The following is a 22,887-nucleotide window of genomic DNA, read 5'->3' as shown; positions in this document are numbered from 1 at the left end:
AGACTAATCATACAATGTGGAAGTCAAATTAGCTAAAATAAACTCCATGCATGTGAAAACAACATCATTTTACATTTATTGAGAATTTACTATGTGCTAAATTCTTACTAAAGTACTCTACATATATTAACTCATCTATTCTTGGTGGCAAGCTAATGCATTATTTAATGTACATACTCTCATTTTTGCAGTAAACTGAAGCTCAGCGAGGTTAAGTAATGTGCCCAACCTCACACAGCTAAGAAAGTGGTAAAGCTAGGATTTAAATGCACACATATCTGATACCAGTGCCCAAGCTCTTGGACATTATTCTACCTGGCTTCTCTCTTCCCATGATTAGAAGCCTGATCATGAGAATAAATGGCAGAGAGCTAAACAGACACTGGTCCTTATGCTATTAAGTCATGAAACTGCTATCAATAACTCACCACAGGTTGGTTTTGTCATTTTATTGTCAGATTTCCATATGCTTTCCTAGAACAATCTACCTCAATGTGAATAAAATTTATGTATTTTTAGAATATTTGAACATTTTTATAAGAATGTCAAGAAGCTAGGAACAAAGTCATTTTAAAACGACAGCAAATGCCAAGACCAGAATGTAAAGTGGCAGCAATATTGAAACTGGACTTTGGGTTCTCAAGGTCGGCGGTGAAGCTATACCTCATCCTGCAGCTACTTTTCAGGTAGAATTTCCAGTGCTTTGAAAGGAAAGTGCTTCCAGAGAATTTACTTTAAAGGACTCAAAAGTGATCAAATAAATGAGGCTCTGATGAGATTCTCATTTATGAAGCACACCAGTGATGCTCAACAGTAACTTCCACGTGGCCTTGTGACTTACATAAAAATCCACCCACAGTCGGTCCCGTGGGCATGAGAGCATGGATACTCTTTCAGGCGTCCTGAAATGATTAGAACAACTTAAGGCCACAAAAATCTCTCATCAAATCCCTTATACCTGTTAGATCTCCCCCAAATCATTAAACTTAACCAAATCACAGGTACTGCACAACAAACAACAAAAACGAGAGACCTAACTAAAGCCTGGATTAACAATCTCAAAAACTGCTAAATTCTTAGGTTCCACATATAAGCAATATCACATGAAACCTGTCTTCCTCTGTCCGGCGTGCTTCCCTTTCTGTGATAATCTCTAGGTCCATCCCTGTATGGTTTATATGTAGAATCAAAAACAAAATGCAAATGAGTTTACATGCAAAATAGAAACTGACACACAGATATAGAAAACAAACTATGGTTACCAGACAGGAAAGCAGGGGGAAAGGGATGAATTAGGAGTTTGCCATTAACACATACACACTAACATATGTAATACAGATACACAACAAGGACCTACTGTATAGCACAGGGAACTATACTCAGAAATTTTTAATAACTGATAACGGGAAAGAATCTAAAATATATATCTATATGTGTGTGTATATATATATATTTTACAGGTGGCGCTAGTGATGAAAGAACCCACCTGCCAATGTAGGCAGACAGAAGAGATGAGGGTTCGATCTCTGGGTCAGAAAGATCTCCTGGAGGAGGACACAGCAACCCACTCCAGTATTCTTGCCTGGAGAATCCCATGGACAGAGGAGACGGGTGAGCTACAATCTATAGGGTCACACAGAGTCGGACACAACTGAAGTGACTTAGCTTAAACATATATTTACATACACACATATATAACTGAGTCACCTTGCTGTATATCTGAAAGTAACCCAAAGTTGTAAGTCAACTATACTTCAACAGGAAAAAAAAAAAAAAAACTGAACAAAGGCTGAAAAAAAAGCCCTGCTAACTTGTTAACATTTGGTGTAATAAGGAAAGCATGGTATCAGGAGTCCTTGGTGATGCCAGCTACCTCCACCCTTAGGAGAACTCAGCCTTCCCATCTGTGCCCTTCGACGGTCTCCGGTAGAGTCTCTGAGGGCTGCCATAACCAAGAACTGCAAACTGGCTGCTGAGCACAACAGACATGTGTTATCACACTGAAGGTCTCAGGGTAAAAGCCGGGGAGTCGGCAGAGTCGCCTTCCTCTGAAAGCTCTAGGGGAGGATCGGCCCTGCTTTTCCTGCTTTGCAGAGGGTGCTGAGGACCCCTGGCCCTCCGTGGCCTGTGGGAGTATGTCTTTAACCTCCGCCTCCAGCCCCACGGCCATCTTTTCTCTGAGTCAGGTCTCGCTGTCCAATCGTCCCTCTTCTAGTAAGGACAGCAGTCACTGAATTAGGGTCCATCCTCATGCAATAGAGGGCTACCCAGGTGGCGGTGTGTGTGTGTTGCTCAGTCGTGTCCAACTCGTTGCGACCCCATGGACTGTAGCCACCAGGCTCCTCTGTCCTTGAGATTCTCCAGGCAAGAATACTGGAGTGGGTTGCCATTTCCTTTTCCAGGGGATCTTCCCGACCCAGGGATCAAACCCAGATCTCCTGCATTGCAGGCAGCTGCGTTACCATCTGAGCCACTTGGGAAGTGCAGGTGGTGCTAGTGGTAGAGTCTGCCCGCCGGGGCAGTAGGCTCAACAGATGTAGAGGTCCGATCCCTGGGTCAGGAAGATCCCTTGGAGAAGGAAATGACAACCCACTCCAGTATTCTTGCCTGGGAAATCCAGTGAACAGAGTCGTCTGGTGTGCTACAGTCCACGGAACCACAAAGTCAGACGTAACTGAGCACACACACACACACACACACGGATCTCATTTTAACTAGATTACATCTACAAAGGGATTATTTCCAAATAAGGTCACATTCATGTGTAGAGGGGAATTAAGAGGTCACCATGTCTTTTGGGGGACAAAATTCAACCCGTAAATGCATACAAAATAAAGTGTGTGTACACTCATCTGAAAGAAAGAATTCACTTAGCACGAGTCCTCAGATCCATTTAATGCATTCCCCGAGCTGCTCACATTTTCACATTCTGTGGCATTTGTCCACAGCACTGGGGACCATTAATCAGAGCAATCCTAGCTCTGCACGATCAGTTGGGTGACCTTGGGCAGGTCACCAAGGTGCCCACAGGCCCATTTCCTTCCCAGGACTGTGTGTGTGTGCGCTCAGTCATGTCTGACTCTCCAACCCCATGAACTGTAGCCTGCCAAGCTCCTCTGTCCATGGGATTTCCCAGGCAAGAATACTGGAGTGGGTTGCCCTTCCCTCCTCCAGGGGTACTTCCTGACCCAGGGATGGAATCCAAGGCTCCTGCGGCTCCTGCATTGCAGGCAGATTCTTTTATAACTGAGCCCCCAGGGAAGCCCTCTCAGGACTGTAATGAGAGGTGAACTAGCTAATCTGTGAAAACCCGGGCATGGCTGGGGCACAGAGCAGATCCGCACTTGACTTCCCTGGTTAAGGTTCCTCTTCTTGCTGTCACCCCCTGGAGGAAGGAAGCACACACCCCGGGAATATGCAAGAGTCCCCCTAACAATGTCTGGAAAGAATGAAGAGAAGTGGGCAGTGATTTCAATTAAAATTCACTGTTTCTCTCAGAACAGAAGAAAGTAATAAACCAATGCAGTAAATTACTGCTGTGGAGTTAATGCCCAGATAAAAGATATAAAAGGGAAATTTATGACTTTAATCAATCTTTTTTCATTTATATATATATATATAAAACTCCATCATCTGCTTTATTTACATGACTGTATCCCCCTCCCAAATAATTGTCAGTAATTTCCAGCAACAGCTATGCCAGCAGCTGAGCCCCAGGAGCAGGATGGGCATCTTCTGGGTATCTGGGACCTGCCCCTCCCCCATCCCTTCTCTGGAGGCTGGAGGACAAGAGAGGCTGAGCAGCAGCTCAGTCGTGTGTGAGTCTTTGTGACCCTGTGGACTTCAGCATGCCAGGCTTCCCTGTCCTTCACCATCTCCTGGAGCTTGCTCAAATGCATGTCCATTGAGTCGCTGATGCCATCCATCCATCGTCCCCTTCTCCTCCTGCCTTCAATCTTTCCCAGCATCAAGGTCTTCTCTAATGAGTCAGCTTTTTGCATCACATGGCCAAAGTACTGGAGCTTCAGTTTCAGCATCAGTCCTTCCAATGAATATTCAGGACTGATTTCCTTTAGGATGGACAGATTGGATCTCCTTGCAGTCCAAGGGACTCTGAAAAGTCTTCTCCAACACCACAGTTCAAATGCATCAACTCTTCTGCACTCAGCTTTTCTTATAGTCCAACTCCCATATCCATACATGATGACTAGAAAAAGCACAGCCTTGACTAGACGGACCTTTTCCGGCAAAGTAACGAATCTGCTTTTAAGACACTGTCTAGGCTTGTCATAGCTTTTCTCCGTGCGGCAGCACCGCTGAGTAAGCAGTAGGCAGAACAAGCTGCATCCAGCCCAGGTGGTGCTAGCGGTAAGGAACCCGCCTACCAATGCAGGAGGGAAAAGAGAACGGGGTTCGGTCCTTGGAGTGGGAAGATCCTCTGGAGGAGGACACGACAACCTACTTCAGGATTCTTGCCTGGAGAATCCCATGGTCACAGGATACAGTCCATGGTGTCTCCAAGAGTTGGACTCCACTGAAGGGACTTAGCATGCATGCACCCCCTCGGGGAGGGGCCTCTGAGCCACCTGATGCCCAGGGTCTGTTCCCAGACAGCCATTTCTTCCTTCCAGCTTGTGCTTGTTCAGGCTTCTGCCCATTTTGCCCAAAATTCCCTGGAATTGGTTTCATAGAAGTCAGCACCTGGAAATCCTTTTCCCAAATAACAGTCATATTAACTCAAAGAATCGCATCTGTTTCTCATGAATGCTGTTGCCTAACTAGCAGCCTCATCCATAAAAAGTTGACTTACTATCGGTGGTCAAAGTTTTCCTTCCTAATACTTATAGAGACACCAATTCTCACCTAGCAGTCTTTTTATCCTATGGTGTATCCAGGGACGATGATCTCAGACACTGGTTCTGAGTCCCCACAAATCTAGCAGTACTCTGGGGCTTATGAATGAACACTGCATACTTAGGAGAGATGATAAAAATCTCCAAGAGCCCAAATCTAGATACAGGACTGCAGAATCCCCGGCTGAGGGCATACGGATTTGGGCTCTTCTTTTTCACCCACTTTTATTCCAGGGAAGAAACAATCCACACGTTTATCCATTAGAAAGCTGACATTAAGCAGAAACAGGATATGGAGCTGCTTAAATATTTCAAGGGAATAAACCCTGGGACCCTCAAAATAATCTCTTGATGTGGTTTCCTGAAGAACGCTGCACAAAACTGACTTTGATGAGGATTTTGTCACCAGCCAAATCCTCTCCAAATACTGAGAGTTAAGAAAACGATAGTTTCATCCACTTTCATTCTGCTAGAAGTTATTTTGTTCTTTTTTTGTCAATAAATTTGATTTCAAATACTCATAAAATCTTTAAAATACAAGCAACCTGGAGTCAGAGGAAAATTAGAGGCACCTTTGGATTTCTTCCTTTTTCATTTTATTTCATTTGATTATTATTAATATATATGCAACTGTATTTATATATTGATATATGCACACAGGCACTTTCTGAAAATGTTAACAACACCATCACACTTCCCTAATTAGTCACTCATCTGGCGCAGGGTTTTTTTTGTTAAGGCCATATGAAACAGAGTCTTAGAAAATATGTCAAGTGAATTCAATGGTTTTCAATGCGTTCCACATATTCCACATGAGTTTTACCCCAGGGGATGTTTGACAATGTCTGGAGGTATTTTGGCTGTCACAGCTCAGGGAAGGTGTGCTAGTGGCATTTCGGAGAGGCCAGAAATGTCACTAAACATCTTATAACGCACAGCACAGCCCCCCACAACAAAGACTTACCCAGTCTGCAATGTCAAAACGATTGAAGCTGTGTAACCCTGAAATCGGTACTTACGTTCACAGCCATTCTAACAATCAGGCCACAGGAAGGCAAAGCCAGAGTCCACACTAGGTGAAAACACACCCTCCCTGTGATGTACCCACCTGCTCAGAACCGCCCCAAACCCCCAGTCCACACTTGTGAGTTGATCTCATGGGGAAACACACAGTCTCCCCAGAGACACAACGACAGTGCAGAAAAGTTGCCTTTGTCCTTGGTCATGTGAAGCACATTCACAGGGAGGCAAAGGTCACCGCTGAATTTAAATAACCTCCTGTGATAAATCTGCATGAGGCCGATTTGTTCTACTGGACTTGTTGGATTAAATGAACACAATTTAATGTTCTATAGGACAAGGCCTCCTTTCATGGCTGAAAGAAGGGGCGAGAGTGATTTACAGTTTCATACATACTCATTCGCTGCATTATCTGCTTTGTGCCCGGACTTATGAATATCAGCTCATCACCCAGCGGTCATTTCTCCCCATTCAGGAGAATTTAGCTTTCCACTAGGAAGGCATAAGGAACACAAGACTGTAATAAGAGATTTCTGCAATGTTCACTCAAAAGAAAAAGCATCAATATTTGTCCCCTTGTTCCTCAACTTGTGTATGTGTGTGTGTGTGTGTTTTAATCTCTGATGTTATAAAGCAAGGTCCCCTTCTGTTTTCCAGGAAAAAGTATTTTCCTAAGCAGATTATCACCGAAAGGAGCTGGGCATCAACAGAAGGCTTAGCTTACCTAAGATGTTAGATTATTTTTTGAGCACCCTTGTCTTCTGAGTCATCATTCTTTTTATGATGATAGATTAATTCCGAAGGTTTGTTGATTCATTAAAGTAGTTCTGAATTCCATTTAGCAATGGTTTCTGCTTAATTCTATATATTTGGAAATAATAAAAAGGTATCCAAACATTGATATAGCCCAGATTTTTATTAACCACAAGTCTAAGGAATCACAATGTTTTTGCTCATGGACCATTAAAGAGACAGGATTTTCATTTTTCCCTACTTCATAAAACAGAGAGCATCTGGCGGATATGAGAGTTGACTGTAGGGGTAGGTACAGAAAGCATGCTGCATTCATGGCCAACGCTCAGAATCCCAGCTCTGGAAGGCAAGAATGTGTGGATAAAGGATAAAGTTGGCTGCCCTGTCTCAGGAGCATCCCTCAGCACTGTGTTACCTCCCTCTTTTGTTTCTCTTTGGATACTAAAGTCCTGAAGCTTGGGAACCAAGCTTTCAGGGGAGCAATGTCAGCATCACAGAGGACTTTCTTAGAAATGCAAATTATTGAGCTCCACCCTAGGAATCTGTGGTCTAACAAGCTTACCAAGCAATTATCATCATGCTGAAGTATGGTCTAGAGTTTCCTCTCTCAGTTACCCCTCTGGGTAACATGTTCCAGGTTTGTCTTAAACCATATACCAAAAAGCACACTGATGCTTTTTATTTATGTATGTATTTTGGCCACGCTGCAGGGCACATGGGATCTTAGTTACCAACCAGGGATCGAACTTCTGTCCCCTGCAGTGGAAGCAGGAAGCATAGTGTCTTAACAAATGAACCACAGGAAGTCCCAATCTGATTAGAGTTAGTTCAGAAACTAATGACATCCAATGTTTTAATAATTTATCCCTCCCATTTGTATAGGGAAACTGTCTAAGCCCAAGGGAATCAATAGGTAAGGTTAGGCTTTGATATATTCCTACAGCAGACATGCTTTTGAAGAGAATCTCTTTCTCTCAACTCCCCTGAGAAGAGATGGCAGCGAGTTGTCCTACACATCCGGGCTCTTTGGTCAGCTCAACGCCACGAGGCTCACACAAAGTGAAAGAAAGCTGAGCCTCCACCTCCTCTCAAAGGTAGCTGGAGATGCCATCGACCAGAACACAGGCCAAAAGGAGATATTACAACTGCAGGAAGCAGTTTAGAAAGTCTATGCCCTGGATAGTAAACCATCAAAAGGTCTGGATTAAGCAAGGCTCACTTCCAGAGATGCAGGGTTTCAACACAGCATAAGCTAACCCTGGTTGGATGTTTAACAGAGGCAAAACAAAGAATAAAGGGGTTTCTGTTAGGCATGATTTTTCCTCTCTAAAAAATTATTTTACTAGGCCTCTCAGAAGGTAGACATAAAACCCAAGGCTTTAATAAATCTAAATATTATCAAACAAAAATAAAAGAGATGTGTATAGTTGCTACTTTGAATATCTTCCAACATTCCAGACATTTATAAGTCTTTTAAAATTCCTTCTCTAATGATATAAAGCCTCTCCAACTAGCTCAAGTAGCAACGGATGGGCGTTCAAGTTCAGCTTAACGTGTCCAAAGTCCCTGGAGTAATTTTCTCACTTCTCTCTTTGCAGACTGATCCATTCCTCAGGCCTCCCATTTCCAGGGTCTTCAAGTCCTCACACCATCCTCTCCCACTCCAGCTGGCATTGAACTCTGTATTCATGGCCTGACGTATTACTCTCTTCACAGCTTATATTCCACAGAATTTGGCCATTTATTATTTTTATTAATAATCTGCCTTACACTCTTGCTAAAATGCATTGTATGCATGATGGGCCTATTTTACCCAAGAGAATAAATTCCCTAAATGCAGTAATGTCTTATACTTCTGTTCTATCATCCATTCCACCAATGCCTGAGTTCTAGAATAGCAGTGGCACACAGCAGTCCACTTAACACTTTATAAAACCCAACAGAAGGCTCCCGTGCTACACACTGACTAGGAAGGGAAGCCACTGCAGTGACACGGATGAGCCGAGAGCTTATCACCCTAAGTGAAGCACATCGGACACAGAGCACCGTGTCATGGCGCATCATATCACTTACAGGGGGATCCCAAAAGGGATACAAATGAGTTTATTTGCAAGACAGAAACAGACTCACAGACACAGTAACCAAAACCACGGTTACCGAAGTGGAAAAGGGAGGGAAAATTAGGAGTTTGGGATTAACAGATACATGCTACTATATACAAAATAGATAAACAAAAAGGACCTACTATATAGCACAGAGAACCATATTCAATGAGCCACCAGGGAAGCCCATCAATATCTTATAATAACTTATCAGGGAAAAGAATCAGAAAAAGAATACATATGTGTGTGTGTGTATATATATGTATCTATATATATCTACATGTATGTGTGTGTGTGTGTGTGTGTGTGTGTGTATACACATCTGGGGAGCAGTATGCCTGTAACTTACACAAACAACTCTAGTGGGGAATACAGGATGACTAACAAAATGCTGTGAAAGTGCTGCACTCAATATGCCAGCAAATTTGGAAAACTCAGCAGTGGCCACAGGACTGGAAAAGGTCACTTGTCATTCCAATTCCAAAGAAAAGCAATGCCAAAGAATGCTCAGACTACCACACAATTGCCCTCATCTCACACACTAGTAAAGTAATGCTTAAAATTCTCCAAGCCAGGCTTCAGCAATATGTGAACCGTGAACTCCCAGATGTTCAAGCTGGTTTTAGAAAAGGCAGAGGAACCAGAGATCAAATTGCCAACATCCGCTGGATCATGGAAAAAGCAAGAAAGTTCCAGAAAAACATCTACTTCTGCTTTATTGACTATCCCAAAGCCTTTGACTGTGTGGATCACAATAAACTGTGGAAAATTCTGAAAGAGATGGGCATACCAGACCACCTGACCTGCCTCTTGAGAAATCTGTATGCAGGTCAGGAAGCAACAGTTAGAACTGGACATGGAACAGCAGACTGGTCCCAAATAGGAAAAGGAGTATGTCAAGGCTGTATATTGTCACACTGCTTATTTAACTTCTATGCAGAGTACATCATGAGAAACGCTGAACTGGAAGAAACACAAGCTGGAATAAAGATTACAGGGAGAAATATTAATAACCTCAGATATGCAGATGACACCACCCTTATGGCAGAAAGCAAAGAAGAACTAAAAAGCCTCTTGATGAAAGTGAAAGAGGAGAGTGAAAAAGTTGGCTTAAAGCTCAACATTCAGAAAATTAAGATCATGGCATCTGGTCCCATCACTTCATGGCAGATAGATGGGGAAACAGTGGAAACAATGGCTGATTTTATTTTTCTGGGCTCCAAAATCACTGCAGATGGCAACTGCAGCCATGAAATTAAAAGACACTTATTCCTTGGAAGGAAAGTTATAACCAACCTAGACAGCATATTAAAAAGCAGAGACATTACTTTGCCAACAAAAGTCCGTCTAGTCAAGGTTACGGTTTTTCCAGTGGCCATATATGGATGTGAGATTTAGACTATAAAGAAAGCTGAGTGCAGAAGAATTGATGCTTTTGAATTGTGGTGTTGGAGAAGACTCTTGAGTCCCTTGGACTGCAAGGAAATCCAACCAGTCCATCCTAAAGGAAATCAGTCCTGGGTGTTCATTGGAAAGACTGATGTTGAGGCTGAAACTCCAATATTTTGGCCACCTGCTGCAAAGAGCTGACTCATTGGAAAAGACCCTGATGCTGGGAAAGATTGAGGGCAGGAGGAAAAGGGGACAACAGAGGATGAGATGGTTGGATGGCATCATTGACTCGATGGACATGGGTTTGGGTGGACTCCGGGAGTTGGTGATGGACAGGGAGGCCTGGCGTGCTACAGTTCGTGGGGTCGCAAAGAGTCAGACACAACTGAGTGACTGAACTGAACAATAATAACAACATTTATTGAGTGCTCTACTGCTAGCATGCTGGCACTGTGCTAAATGGTTTCCATATTGTAGACAAGACTACAGTAGACATTCTGAAATCCTAGAGGAACTTCCCACACCTGTTCTCCGAATCAGCCTGGACAACCACTCAGTGGCCAGCTTGGATTTCACTACAAACGCTGGAAGAAAGCATTTGAGTTCCTGCTCACGCAGAGAGACAGGTGAGTGCCAGCCTGTTGGGTGTCTCTGGCTCAGAACACGTGGGCAGGGCTCCGGTTACTAACAAGCCAAGGAAGGGCCCTGACTGGAGGCTGCCTTTGATTGAAATCAACTGCTCAGCCTGGAATCAATCAAGGTTTCTCTGTACAAGCCAGAAAGGACCTAGGAGCATTACAGCTTTTGTTTTCCTTCTTAAGCCACAGGAATTATTGGAGAAAGTCCACAGACTACTGACTTTAAGTGATTTTAGGTCTGGTAGAAAAAAAAAAAAAAAACAACAACAGTTCTTTAGGTAGAGAACAGAGTGTTCATCAGAGAAATCTCTGTCTCTCTCTTCCTTCTCGAGTTCAGGACATCTGTTATCTGCTGCAAGCTGTGGACCCCAAGCATTGACATTATTTGAGTTTGCATTAATCATTTTAATCCTTATTTATTATGGAGCACATTGCCAAAGCAAAACGAAACTCTATAAATTTCAGCTCTACCACAGAGGAATGAAAGGTCAGTTTACCCAGGTCCACATCTAGTTGAAAAAAATCTAAAGCATAAATCTTACCTAAATATACCAGTTAGGTACATCTCCCCTGCATTCCTGAAAAATGTTACATTAATGTAACCATTGCAGACAAAGGGCTTTAGAGAAACAAGAAGTATGCCCGAAATTAAAGCATCTCATCGGAGGGTTTGTTGAATTGGAGGGAAATTTCTCCATGAACAGCGTTATTAAAGCAACACACTTAACAAGAGTTACACCAGGCTCATGGTTCCGTACACTCCAACAGAAATAGGAACAGTCATAACATGATTCTTTTGGAGATTTGTAGTTCACCAAAGGCCTTCAAACACATCATGACATTGAAACTTCATGAGCAATTCGTATGAAGAAAGCAAGGCATTTTCCTTCTCTAGGTAAGAACTTGAGGCCCTAGGAGATTAAATGATGTGCCTGTATCAGTTACAGCAGTCAGGATGGGGTATCACCTTTTTTGCACAGTTTCAATGTGCCAGCCACTTTGGTCATCACTTCACATGAGAGCCTCTCTATCCCTTGCAACAATCCTTTCTCACTAAAAAATAAAGTTCAGAGAGGTTCGATAACTTGCCCAAGCTCATAAAGCACAGAGTCTGATTTAGTCTATGTTTTTCTTTGCAGTTGATGGTGCTTCCCAGTTAGATGTACAGAGCAAGGTTTTGAAAACCAGGACTTCTAACCCCAAATGTTACTTCCTCCATGAAGTACGCCCTGACCACCACTCTCACCCGCCCCATATTGAGTGAAACTCTTCTACCATAATCAGTTATTGCACTCCCTCACTCGACTTTCACTCTATCATAAATGTTTGTCATTTTACTAATTTCATGTACCTTTGGGTCCCTGATAAGCTTGAGCCATCTCTTAAGTTTATAACTCTATAAATTAGATCTTGTTTGTAAACCAGAAGGCACAGTACATGCTTGGTGAATGACTAAATGGAGAAACAAAATCCAATGTGTTCTTATCATGTGTCTGAGAATTACAAAGTGTGCCATGCATCCATTTTAGACTATTAGAAAAGTTGGTCTAAATTGTCATTCTTGGCACAAATCCTTTTTAAAAATCTACAACAAGGACAGGGAAATTATAACTATGATGAAAGTTCCTATCATGTAATGCAGTCCAAATTTTGATAATATAGGACTTTCTGAAAATTTATTCATAAACTTTTCAAAGCTGTATAAAAGACATCTTTAGTTACAGGAGTCTACATGCTCTCTGCAAATAATGTTCATTCTATGGTCTTCACCTCCAACCCAAATTCTTCCCTGTGACATGTATTCTTTCCTTAATTTCAGCCATGAGTGCAGGAAGAGACCAGTTGACACTGGCCTTGTGCAGTGTCTTTTGCAAAAGAGGGCACTGGGTTTGCCCTCACTGACTCAAATGCCAGTGGAATCAAGAGAGAAGACTAGGAATCTAGCTGGGTGTTTCAGATTCCACAGGGGAGTGAAATGTGGAGATGGCCATGTCCTCAACTTCTTTTCTTTGACTTTTTTTGTCTTTGTCCTTTCTTCTTGTTAATTTGCTGAAGTATCTGAATTCATTTCTCTTTCACCATATTGCAGAGTCCTTGGCTCCAGTGAGAGGTGAAGCAGGAGGGTGGGTTTCAGGCAGTGCTGAAGGGATGGGCATGGCTGCAGCTCTCTGGGCCCTTCCTCATGTTCAGAGAGGCCTCGACCAGACACTGGTGGTTGATGACTACTCTGTCTTCTAAGGAAATGAGGGTCGGATCCGGATTCAAAGCTACTCAAATGCTGAACTCTGCTTAACAAAATGACTAACCTACTCATATTATAGTTAGGAAAAAGTCAATAGTTTAAAAAAAAAAAAACACTTGGCATTCTCTTTACATAATGCTAATGGGAATCTGGCAATTATAAAATGCTTGGGGTCAGCGGTATGTTTCCACTCGAACAAACACAGGCAGCAAAAACAACTATCAACTTCATCAGGACTTTGTCAAGAAAGCAGAACACATCCCACCGACATATTTCCATCACCCAGCCTAACTGTTGACCAACATCAACTTGCCCAGAGGGAAACAGCAATAATATCTTTACATTCTTCTAAATTTCAATTAATTAAAACTGCATCCATCTCAGCTCTCACTGAGTATTTCACCCTCTCGTACATATCAAAAAGAAGCAAATCACAAGAAAGCAACAAACTTCTGAGATTTACTCCGCAAAGCATTTTTTTCCAGGGCTATATACTTGCTTCAGAATACATTCAACCAACTCCACACCTGCCCTTTCTGATCTTTAGCCAACAAGTATAGTTTTCCGCAATCTCGAGAAACTTTTAAGCAAAAACCCAGAAAATTAAAAATATGTGTTTTATGTAAAGATTTAGATACTGGAAGTTCTTCTAAACATAACACTTCATTGATGGGTAGTACAGAAATCACAACAATCTGGGGCTTAAAGTTAAGGCTTTAAGGAGATTATTTATAATGAGCTGGATTAAGGCCAAGCGAGGGAGGAAGTCTCGAAGGAGAGGCATCACAAAGCCAGATAGCCAGAGAACTCAGCATAGCCTAGGCTCTGAATGGTCTAGGAGCCATTTTTTATAATTATGACTAAAGCAAACCTAAGGCTTTCTGAGAAAGCCTCTTAATTTCTGTTAGATCACTTCACTTAAACAGACTGGAAGAACGTTCACCTTTTCAGAAACTGTTCCCAGAAAGGATGCTCTTCTTCACACAATGAAATAAATAAAAAGGCACAGCAAATACCAGAGTTGCGAATTTAAAAGGTGGGCTAACAACTGAAAAAAAAGTCACACAAGCATCCCCTTACCTGTTTTGACGTTGATGGCAAAAAAGTTCTGAGGATTCCCGCTTGTAATCCTGTAGGTCAGTTTTTCATTGGAACTAGAGTCAGGGTCCTCAGCCTGGATCTGAATGACAGATACATCCTTTGGAGAGTTTTCCATGACAACAGGATAATAAATAGGTTCCGAGGTCAGCGGGGCGTTGTCATTCACGTCTTCAATTTCAATGTAGACCTCAATAGTGGAATAGAGTGGAACAACACCCCTATCTGTGGCGTACACAGTCAGCCAGTACGACCCCGTTGTCTCTCGATCGAGAATGTCTGCAGTAGAGATGACTCCTACAAGAAAGTAGGCAAAGAGTGGTTGAGAGAGCAGATTACGAGACCACGCCAAGCATCTCCAATAGAGAACGGCTGTGCTAAGTAATAATGGAAAATGAAAGAAAAATGAAGATGTTTCTCTTTACATCAAAACATTATCTTCCACAAAACTATATTAACTAGTTCGTCCACCATTTGAAACGTATAAGCACATTCACAAATACTTTATTTGAATTTCCAGCATGGACAAAACACATACACACACACGAGACAACTGGGAGCAATGGGAAGAGAGTGGGCCAGAGGTCAAAACACTTCCCATGATGCATGGGAAATCAGTGCACAATCACACCAATATTTCCATTTAACCTGAGGTTGCATTGATTTTTTATGCAACCTAAAGCTTTCCCAGGACATGATATTTTATCTGTTCATTCACAAAAGTGAAAAAGACCTTTCAAGTGTTCTTTAGCCAATTGGGATGGAAACTGCTTTTCATGCAAAAATATAAGCCTCCTTGATGCAATTCCCCTACAAATCAAATGTCACAGTTATTCTAAAAGAATCAGAGAAGACACCATAATCCATACCAACATACTTTCTGCATGAGCTCTAGGTCCCTCAAGAACTCTACAGTGGGCCCTAAATAAACTCTGGGCCACTTTGAGGGATATTCGTGGACAAGAATTTTAAATTAGGAGCAAAAAAATGCCCAGCCTGCTCCTTCCCACCTTTCTCATTTCAGGGTTGAAACAAGTGCCAAACAGGAAATCAAACATATGCCAGAAAAGTCAAAGGAAAACACAGTGTTCTTGAATATCATTACAGCCTTCACCCAAAGCACCAAAGCTGCAGAAGCGTACTGCAAGAACTCTTTAAGTACTCACCACTATGATAGGAAAACTCTGGGGCTCAGCTTATAAAAGCTCTAAAAGTAATTAGGATACTCATGAAAAGCATGGGATTCCTGTAAACTATTATACTGTGAAAAACATCCACGGATGGGGTGAAGAAGCAGTTCTCCACTTCTGGCCTGAATCTTCTATCCTTGGTTCTCCTGTCAGTGTTTTGACCATATTAGGTGCATAATACGGCCTATAGATTTTGACTAAGCAAACTGCCAAGTGTATCACTTGGGAGGCAGGAGAGCATCTGTCCAGAAACAGGCCAGAATAGAGTTGCCTAAAATTCAAAACAGCTAAGTGATTCAAAGGGAGATTGTACAACTGATGCTGAAGTTTTAGCTCTAAAGTTATCCACCAAAGAACCCTGCAAACTTTATAATTCTTTCATAAATGAGGGCATTAAGTCTAAAATGTGAGTATGTAACGTGTTCCAGGTTGCATGGCTAATTGGAGAACCCAGACCTGCCTGCCTTGAATGTTCCGCTTTGAAATCCAGACTCCACTACTTGCCACCTCTTTTACCCTGTACAATGTGTTTAAACCCAGCAAGCCTAGTTTTATCACCCATATCTCAATACCATGGTGATCATGGAATTAAATGCATGTCGAGTGTTTGGCACAAAGTTTGCAACATATTATAGTGTTAATAGATGCTGAGTACATGTTAAACCAAGAGGAATCAAAATAAATACCCCAAAGCCTTGCAAATAGTAGCCACACCTCAAAGTAAGGGTGAGGAGAGAAGGCGAGAAGTTTGGGATGGAAAGTCTTGTTAGATATTATTTTCTTCTCCAGTCATGTGGCATATTGTTGCTTGGTCTTTGTGACTGCCCATGATACCTTTTCATGAAAATATCTGGCCAGTTCGGGGAACAGCAAAGTTAGTCCATTAAAAAGAAAACTTAATTCAACAAGGAACAAAATCAAAGAAGTTAGGTCAGCTTTGTCTGTACCTTGCCTGATCACCCACCATGCATGCGCTCACATACACAGACAGCCAGCATGCATCTGTGTACACACACACACACACACACACACACACACACAGATTTGTAGTCACAGAATTGGTCTGTGGTCCCTGGAAATCACTTAAATCTCTTTTCTTGCACCTGTCAAACTGGGAGATGGTGTATTACTGGCTTTGGACATTTAGGTGATTTTGAAAAGTCCTTGGATGAAAGGCACCCACTAATGTAAATTAAAATATATGAGTGAAGTTTTACTCTATTTTTTAACGAAACATCAGACATGTCCTCTAGAAGTTAGAATTCTCTCTCATTAATATGAAATATGTTTATGGCTATTTACTCATTAAATAGAAGTACAAATGAGTATCTTGGAACACAGTGTTCAGGCATCATTCCTGATCCAAAAATCTGAGGACAAAAAGAAAAGAATGACTGTGAAATGTGTTGACAATTATTTTAAGATTCATCCAAGGCTCCATATTAACCATATTAAGCAACTAATGCCCAGCGATAGCATTTCCTCACTTTCTTCAGTGTTTCACAGCTAATTATGATCCACATGGTCACAATTAAAAAATGGAAATCCACATGAGCTTTTCTAACAAGCAAAAACTCACTTCTGAGGTTTCCAAAGACTGCTAAAATCATATAAGCCCACTGCTTTTTTTTATTACTACCATGCATTCCTTTTTACAATTCCAATTTTTTCAATTGAGGTATAATTGGCATACAATAACTATACACATTCAAAGAAAACAATTTGTAAATTTTGATACCCTTGAACCATCACCACCATCAAGACAACAAATACAATCATTATTTCCAAAAGTATTCTTCATCCCATTTTTATCTAATTAAAATGCTCTCAGATTTTGCCTACACCTCCTCCCCATGTAACAGCTTAGCACCTGGTCCCATCAACTCATGGAAACAGAGGGGAGAAAGTGGAAGCAGTAACAGATTTTATTTTGGGGGGCTCCAAAATCACTATGGACAGTGACTGCAGCCATGAATTTCCTCCTTGAGAGAAAAGCTATGATGAACCTAGACAGCATATTACAAAGCAGAGACATCACTTTATTTATTAAGGTCCATCTAGTCAAGGCTATGGTTTTTCCAGTAGTCATGTATGGATGTGAGAATTGGACTATAAAGAAAGCTGAGGGCCAAAGAATTGATGCTTTTGAACTGTGGTGTTGGAGAAGACTCTTGAGAGTCCCTTGGACTGCAAGGAGATCCAACCAGTCAATCCTAAAGGCAATCAGTCCTGAATATTCATTGGAAGAACTGATGCTGAAGCTGAAGCTCCAATACTTTGGCCACCTGATGCCAAGAGCCGACTTATTGGAAAAGACCCTGATGCTGGGAAAGATTGAGGGCAGGAGGAGAAGGGGACGACAGAGGATGAGATGGTTGGATGGCATCACCAACTCAATGGACATGAGTTTGAGCAAATTCCAGGAGATAGTGAAGGATAGGGGAGCCTGGCGTGCTGCTGTCCATGAGGTTGCAAAGAATTGGACATGACTGAGTGACTGAACAACAATTAAAAAATAAAAATAAAACCGTTTACAGTGAGCTTCTAGAAGCAAGTTTCTGGGGGTGCTGCTCAGTAGAGAGGCCTCAGGTGGAATATACCAAATGCAGATACATCCTTCCCCGCATGTTTCACCTATCACAGAAATACACAACATAAACCCTATTGAGGTACCCAACTTTATGTTGATATTTATTAAGATGCCCATTAAAAACTTCTTTAGAAATACAGTTGGGATTTTTTATACTCTTTGAGATATGCTTAGGTTTATAAAATTTTTCTCCATCTATTTCTTCTTATTGTACAATAAAGGCAGACTGGAATTATTCGGGTAACAATATTTAATAGTATAAGCAGGTACACAAACTGTATTTATTTATTTATTAGAACTGTGCACAGTTTGAAATGGAATAAGTTGATCCCAGCATGAAGCACATGCCAGCTATAGTTGTTCTTTCTGACAAACAAATTATTTAAAAAAACCCACAACTATATATATCTTGTTCTTATCAACTAAGTTCTGAATATTGGAAATGAGAGGAAAAATTCATGGAGCTGTTCAAAGCAGATGACTATTACAGGCTGGGTTACTCTACTCATCATTTTCCAGCCATATCTCCATATGGAGCAACCAAAGTGTCAAATGATATGATGCCCCAGAAAAATTACACCGAAACATCCACAACTGCTCTAAAAAACACTGTCAACAAATGGTTTAGGGGATGCTTCGGTGGCCATGTGCCTACATAACATGATGAAAGTCCCTCTTCCAGGAAAAGTATTATAGATTCTGAGGCAGTTACAAAAAAGTTACACACACACACAAAACCTTTAAAAACACCCTGGCAGTATATTCTTTGTAAATACTTCTAACAGAGATTTACCTGTTTCCTTGTGCACATATGTATCTTTAATTCTTATTCCCAGTTAGTCAAAAGATTAACTCCCAGTTCTCAGTGCACTTATGTTTTGTAATAACTTCTTATTCTGAAATAATTATAAAGTAATAGGAAGGTGCAAAGAAATGAGCTAGAGTTCCTGGGCAACCTTCACCCAGCTTCCCCTGTGTTGATGTGAAGTGTATTTTTAAATTGCTTATTTCTTCAAGAATCAAACACTTACTACTTTTATTTCTGAAGGAACATGAAATTCTTTCATGGGCTTCATAATCCCTTTTAGCCAACCCTTGCTTGCCTTTATGTAAGAGGATCACACAGATAACTATTTTTCTTTCTTTTCCTATTCATCCCTAGACTTGTATAAAGCTCTTATGGCCTTAGGAAGGATCACTGTTCTGAGCTGAGTGTGGTGATAATTAGGGCAAGAACAGGGATTTTATCCTCATAGCTCAACCCAGGTCACTCCATTCACACCCATGGTCATCCCTATAACCTTTACCACTCTGAAAGAAACTAAAATCAACTGCAATCAGCTAAAATGGGAGGAGCCAAGAGGCACAAAGCAATTGTGGGAGGACAGAATCTTAAAACAGGTATTCAAAATGCTTCAGATACATTTTAGTATATACATACTACACACGCATATACTTTAATATACTTTATATGTCACATATTTGACACATAATATATTTAAACATATGCTTTAAAGCACTTTTAAAAGTGAAAATTTTAAGCAAATCACCCAGCTAATCGAGTGGCAGAGTCAGGTCTGGAATCTGGAGCTGTGAACCGGAGCACACTCTCTTTTCATTACTGGAGCTGCCTGCTGATTTATCCGCATGTGCCCATTATCATGAAAAAGAAGGCAATCCCGTGCCCCAGCATCCCTCACAGTGGGTTGGTATCAGCTCTTTAGTAGCAGGAAATTCAATAGTTTCCTTGCTTCCCTCTATTTAAGTTGTTTCAATATATTATTCTGAATCCATTTTTATATCTCCTCAGAAGATCCTCAGATGCTGGAATGGTTGGAGACCAGGAGAACTGGAAGACAACTTCTTCCTTAAATACCCCATCACCCCCCTGCTTTTGTACAAAGGCGTCTGCACTCCCTGCTCCTTCAGTCCCTGCCTCCAGGAAACAAACCATCTTCTCTGTTCCTCAAGGAAGTTTCAGATTCAGGGAACACCCTCCCCCTACCAGCCAGGGTCTGGGGCATCCTCATCCGCTTTTTCTTTGTCCCTTTACCAATCTCCTACGACCTCCCTATGAATACAGAGCATTCTGTCTTTTCTCTATTCTAGGATGGTGGCTAGAAATTTGGAACTCTGTAAATGTTGAATAAATAAATGAAGGATAACATCATAACATTTGGTAAATGCAAGCAAGTTGGGATGTCTGGCTCTTTACAGACAAGCACTCAGGAATAGCTTCATTTGAAAAAAACCAAAACTGAGTCATCTAGCCATCCTGTGATCACTAGCCTGTCATCCAGTTTAGATTTCTCTAGTGTACATGCAGTTACCTAGCTCTGGAAGTCAACTCTCCATCTGTGAACTATCCTGTTTGATAAAAGTTTTCTTTTTTTTTTTTAATTTTATTTATTTTAATTGGAGGATAGGTAGTTTACAATATTATGATGGCTTTTGCCATACATCAACATGAATCAGCCACAGGTATACACAGGTCCGCCCATCCTGAATTCCCCTCCCAACTTCCTTCCCACCAGCTCTGGGTGCCCTGAGGATAAGACAGTTTTCTTAAAAAACATGTGCAGTTTTGAGTCGTCCCTTTACTACCAAGAATGCGGATGGTGCCATGGTATTAATTTCAAGGCTTGAAGCCAAGATGCAGCTTCATGGAGACATCAGTTGATTTTATCATTCACTTACACATTGCACTGTAGACAGATTCTCACCACAGACAGCCAGAATGAAAGCCCTGGGCCCCAGACAGAAAGCCTGGAAGACACACTCTCTCGCCGGCCGCTAGTCCGCTGATTCTCATCCACCTGACACTTTTGTTCTACTCTGTTCCCGCCTCTTCATACCAACTCCTGTTGAGATATCTTTCATCTTTGCAGAAGAAGAAAAAGCCACAGCACAGTTGCAGGAAACAATTAGGTCCTGAAATGCAAGCCGCCTTCGTTCCATGTTATTTCACAAGGCTCAAGGCTGGAGAGCAGCACAAGAAATTAAGGCGAAACACTGCAGGCTGATTTCAAGCTTTTGTCTGGAGTTAATGAAAATGGACAGCTCCCCTCGTCTGTTTGGGACCCACGACTTTTAAAACTTAGCTGGCTGCTCAAAACCTCCCAGGAAGTTCTATGAACTCAGTAAACATACACTTGGTATTTGATTTTTTTTTTAGGACAAAATTTCAGGACCAGTTTTGAATGGACTCAAAATGTATACCTGTTCTCTCTCTACAGTAAATCTGGTCTGTGTAGCTAGCACCAGACGCCAAAAGCCTGAAAACTGGAAGTGGACAGAGGACCAATCCGTAGCAACACATACAGTTATTGTTTTCTCTTTTCTTGTCTATATCCCAGATTGTTCCCAGCCTCAGATCCTTTCTGTGGTCCATGCTAATTTGCATACCACCCCTAAGCACAATGACTGGATTCACACAGTCGAGTAGAAAGGAAGGTTGAAACTTAAACCAGGAGAAAATGATTTCAGGAAACATATGAAATAAAGTCAAGAGTTAGTTTTGTTAAGTGTCTAAATGTATAGAGGTTATTTCACAAAGAGCAGTAATTCGCTGGACTCTTTTGAAGAAATGAGCACACACCCCAGCACAAAGCATTTTGGTTATATACACAGAAATACTTTCTGGTAGCAATGGAGAGGAACAAAGAAACGGGTCTTTGGGGGAAGCTGGAGTTCCTATCTATTCCCGTGCTTCAGTGACAGGAGACAGAGCAACAGAGAGGGAGAGACAGGGAGAAAGAAAGAAAAGGAAGGGGGAGGAGGGAAGAAGGAAGGAAGGAAAGAAGAAAGAAAAAGAGAAAAAGAGGCACTCTTTTGCCTAGCAGAAAATTTTGGAGCATTCAAATTGGTTACTAGGTAAATCTTTGTGTGAACAATAAAAAGACTTCATTGTAGAAGAAAATATGCAAAATAAATACATTTTAAAAACACCCATTATTTCATGACCCAAAGATAATAACTGTTAATGTCCTTGATATATTGCCTTTGCTCTAGATTATTTTCCCCCCAAAGCAGAGTATTTCTCAGGAACTGTGGATCCTCACTTACTATCATGTACTGAACAGCTTTCCATACCAATACCTGTAGTTTTATACGTTTTGCTTTGAATGGTTGTGTGGTAATGCCCACTTGCCCACTAGCCAACTAACAAAACACATAAGCTCCCTCCGTGCAAGAGTTTTCTCTGTTGCATCACTGTTGTCTACCCTAGAGAAATGGCTCGTACACACTAGAAGCTCAATAAGTACCTGTTGAAATACTCACACAATGTTCATCATTTATTTAATGAAGCCCCTTTGCTAAGTCATTTATTAGGTCATATTTTATTTTTTGCTATTGTTAATATAACTCATACCTAGATGAATAACCTTGCATCTACGTCTTTTTTCAATTATTTCTTAGAATAAATTTCTAGAGAGAGAAAGAATGAGTCAAAGGGTCTTATATTTTTAAACGCATTTGAGTCAACTGTCTTCTAAAAAGTCTACACTACTTATAATCTCACCAGCAGTTTCTGACCACATTTTTTACTAAACTTTCAAAAAATCTGTATTATTGTTAATGGGAAAAAACTCTGCAGTTTATATTCTATAGAGCGAACAGCTGTCCTTATAAAACCCTTTAAATCATTCCTCATTGTATTTTAACCATTCGACTCAAAAACCAAAAGCCATGTTTTTGTGGTGAGACAAAACACTGTTGACAGCAAGATGGTGCTAAAAATTTTATTGTAAAGAAAGACTTTATATGATGCACACCTTTAGTGAAATTAACATCTGTCCACAAAAACAAATTCTTCAGCTTTAAAAAGTGCTGTAGTATTTTTAAATGAAATGTCAGAGCATAACCTTTAGCTCTTCAAGAAAGAACACTACATATCAGTGATACTTTAATACAATATTTAGGATTATCTACTACCAACTTAGCACAAAGGACAAAGGGCACCTGGGTTCTCTGAGCAGACTAACTCTATAAGAGTCTTCATTTGGACT

General features: G+C 41.2%; 1 protein-coding gene across 2 annotated transcripts in view; it reads right to left on the bottom strand.

The window, feature by feature from the left end:
• Positions 1 to 22,887, bottom strand: part of FAT3 (FAT atypical cadherin 3) — a 648,324-nt gene that overhangs the window by 440,962 nt on the left and 184,475 nt on the right. For both annotated transcript variants that reach the window (XM_068978441.1, XM_068978442.1), the window contains exon 2: positions 14,081 to 14,395. In XM_068978441.1, the coding sequence (XP_068834542.1) occupies positions 14,081 to 14,395 (315 nt within the window). The remainder of the gene's footprint in view (positions 1 to 14,080; positions 14,396 to 22,887) is intronic.

Source organism: Capricornis sumatraensis, chromosome 8 (genome assembly GCF_032405125.1).
Source record: "Capricornis sumatraensis isolate serow.1 chromosome 8, serow.2, whole genome shotgun sequence".
Taxonomy (NCBI): domain Eukaryota; kingdom Metazoa; phylum Chordata; class Mammalia; order Artiodactyla; family Bovidae; genus Capricornis; species Capricornis sumatraensis.
This window is presented reverse-complemented; position numbering and strand designations above follow the sequence as displayed.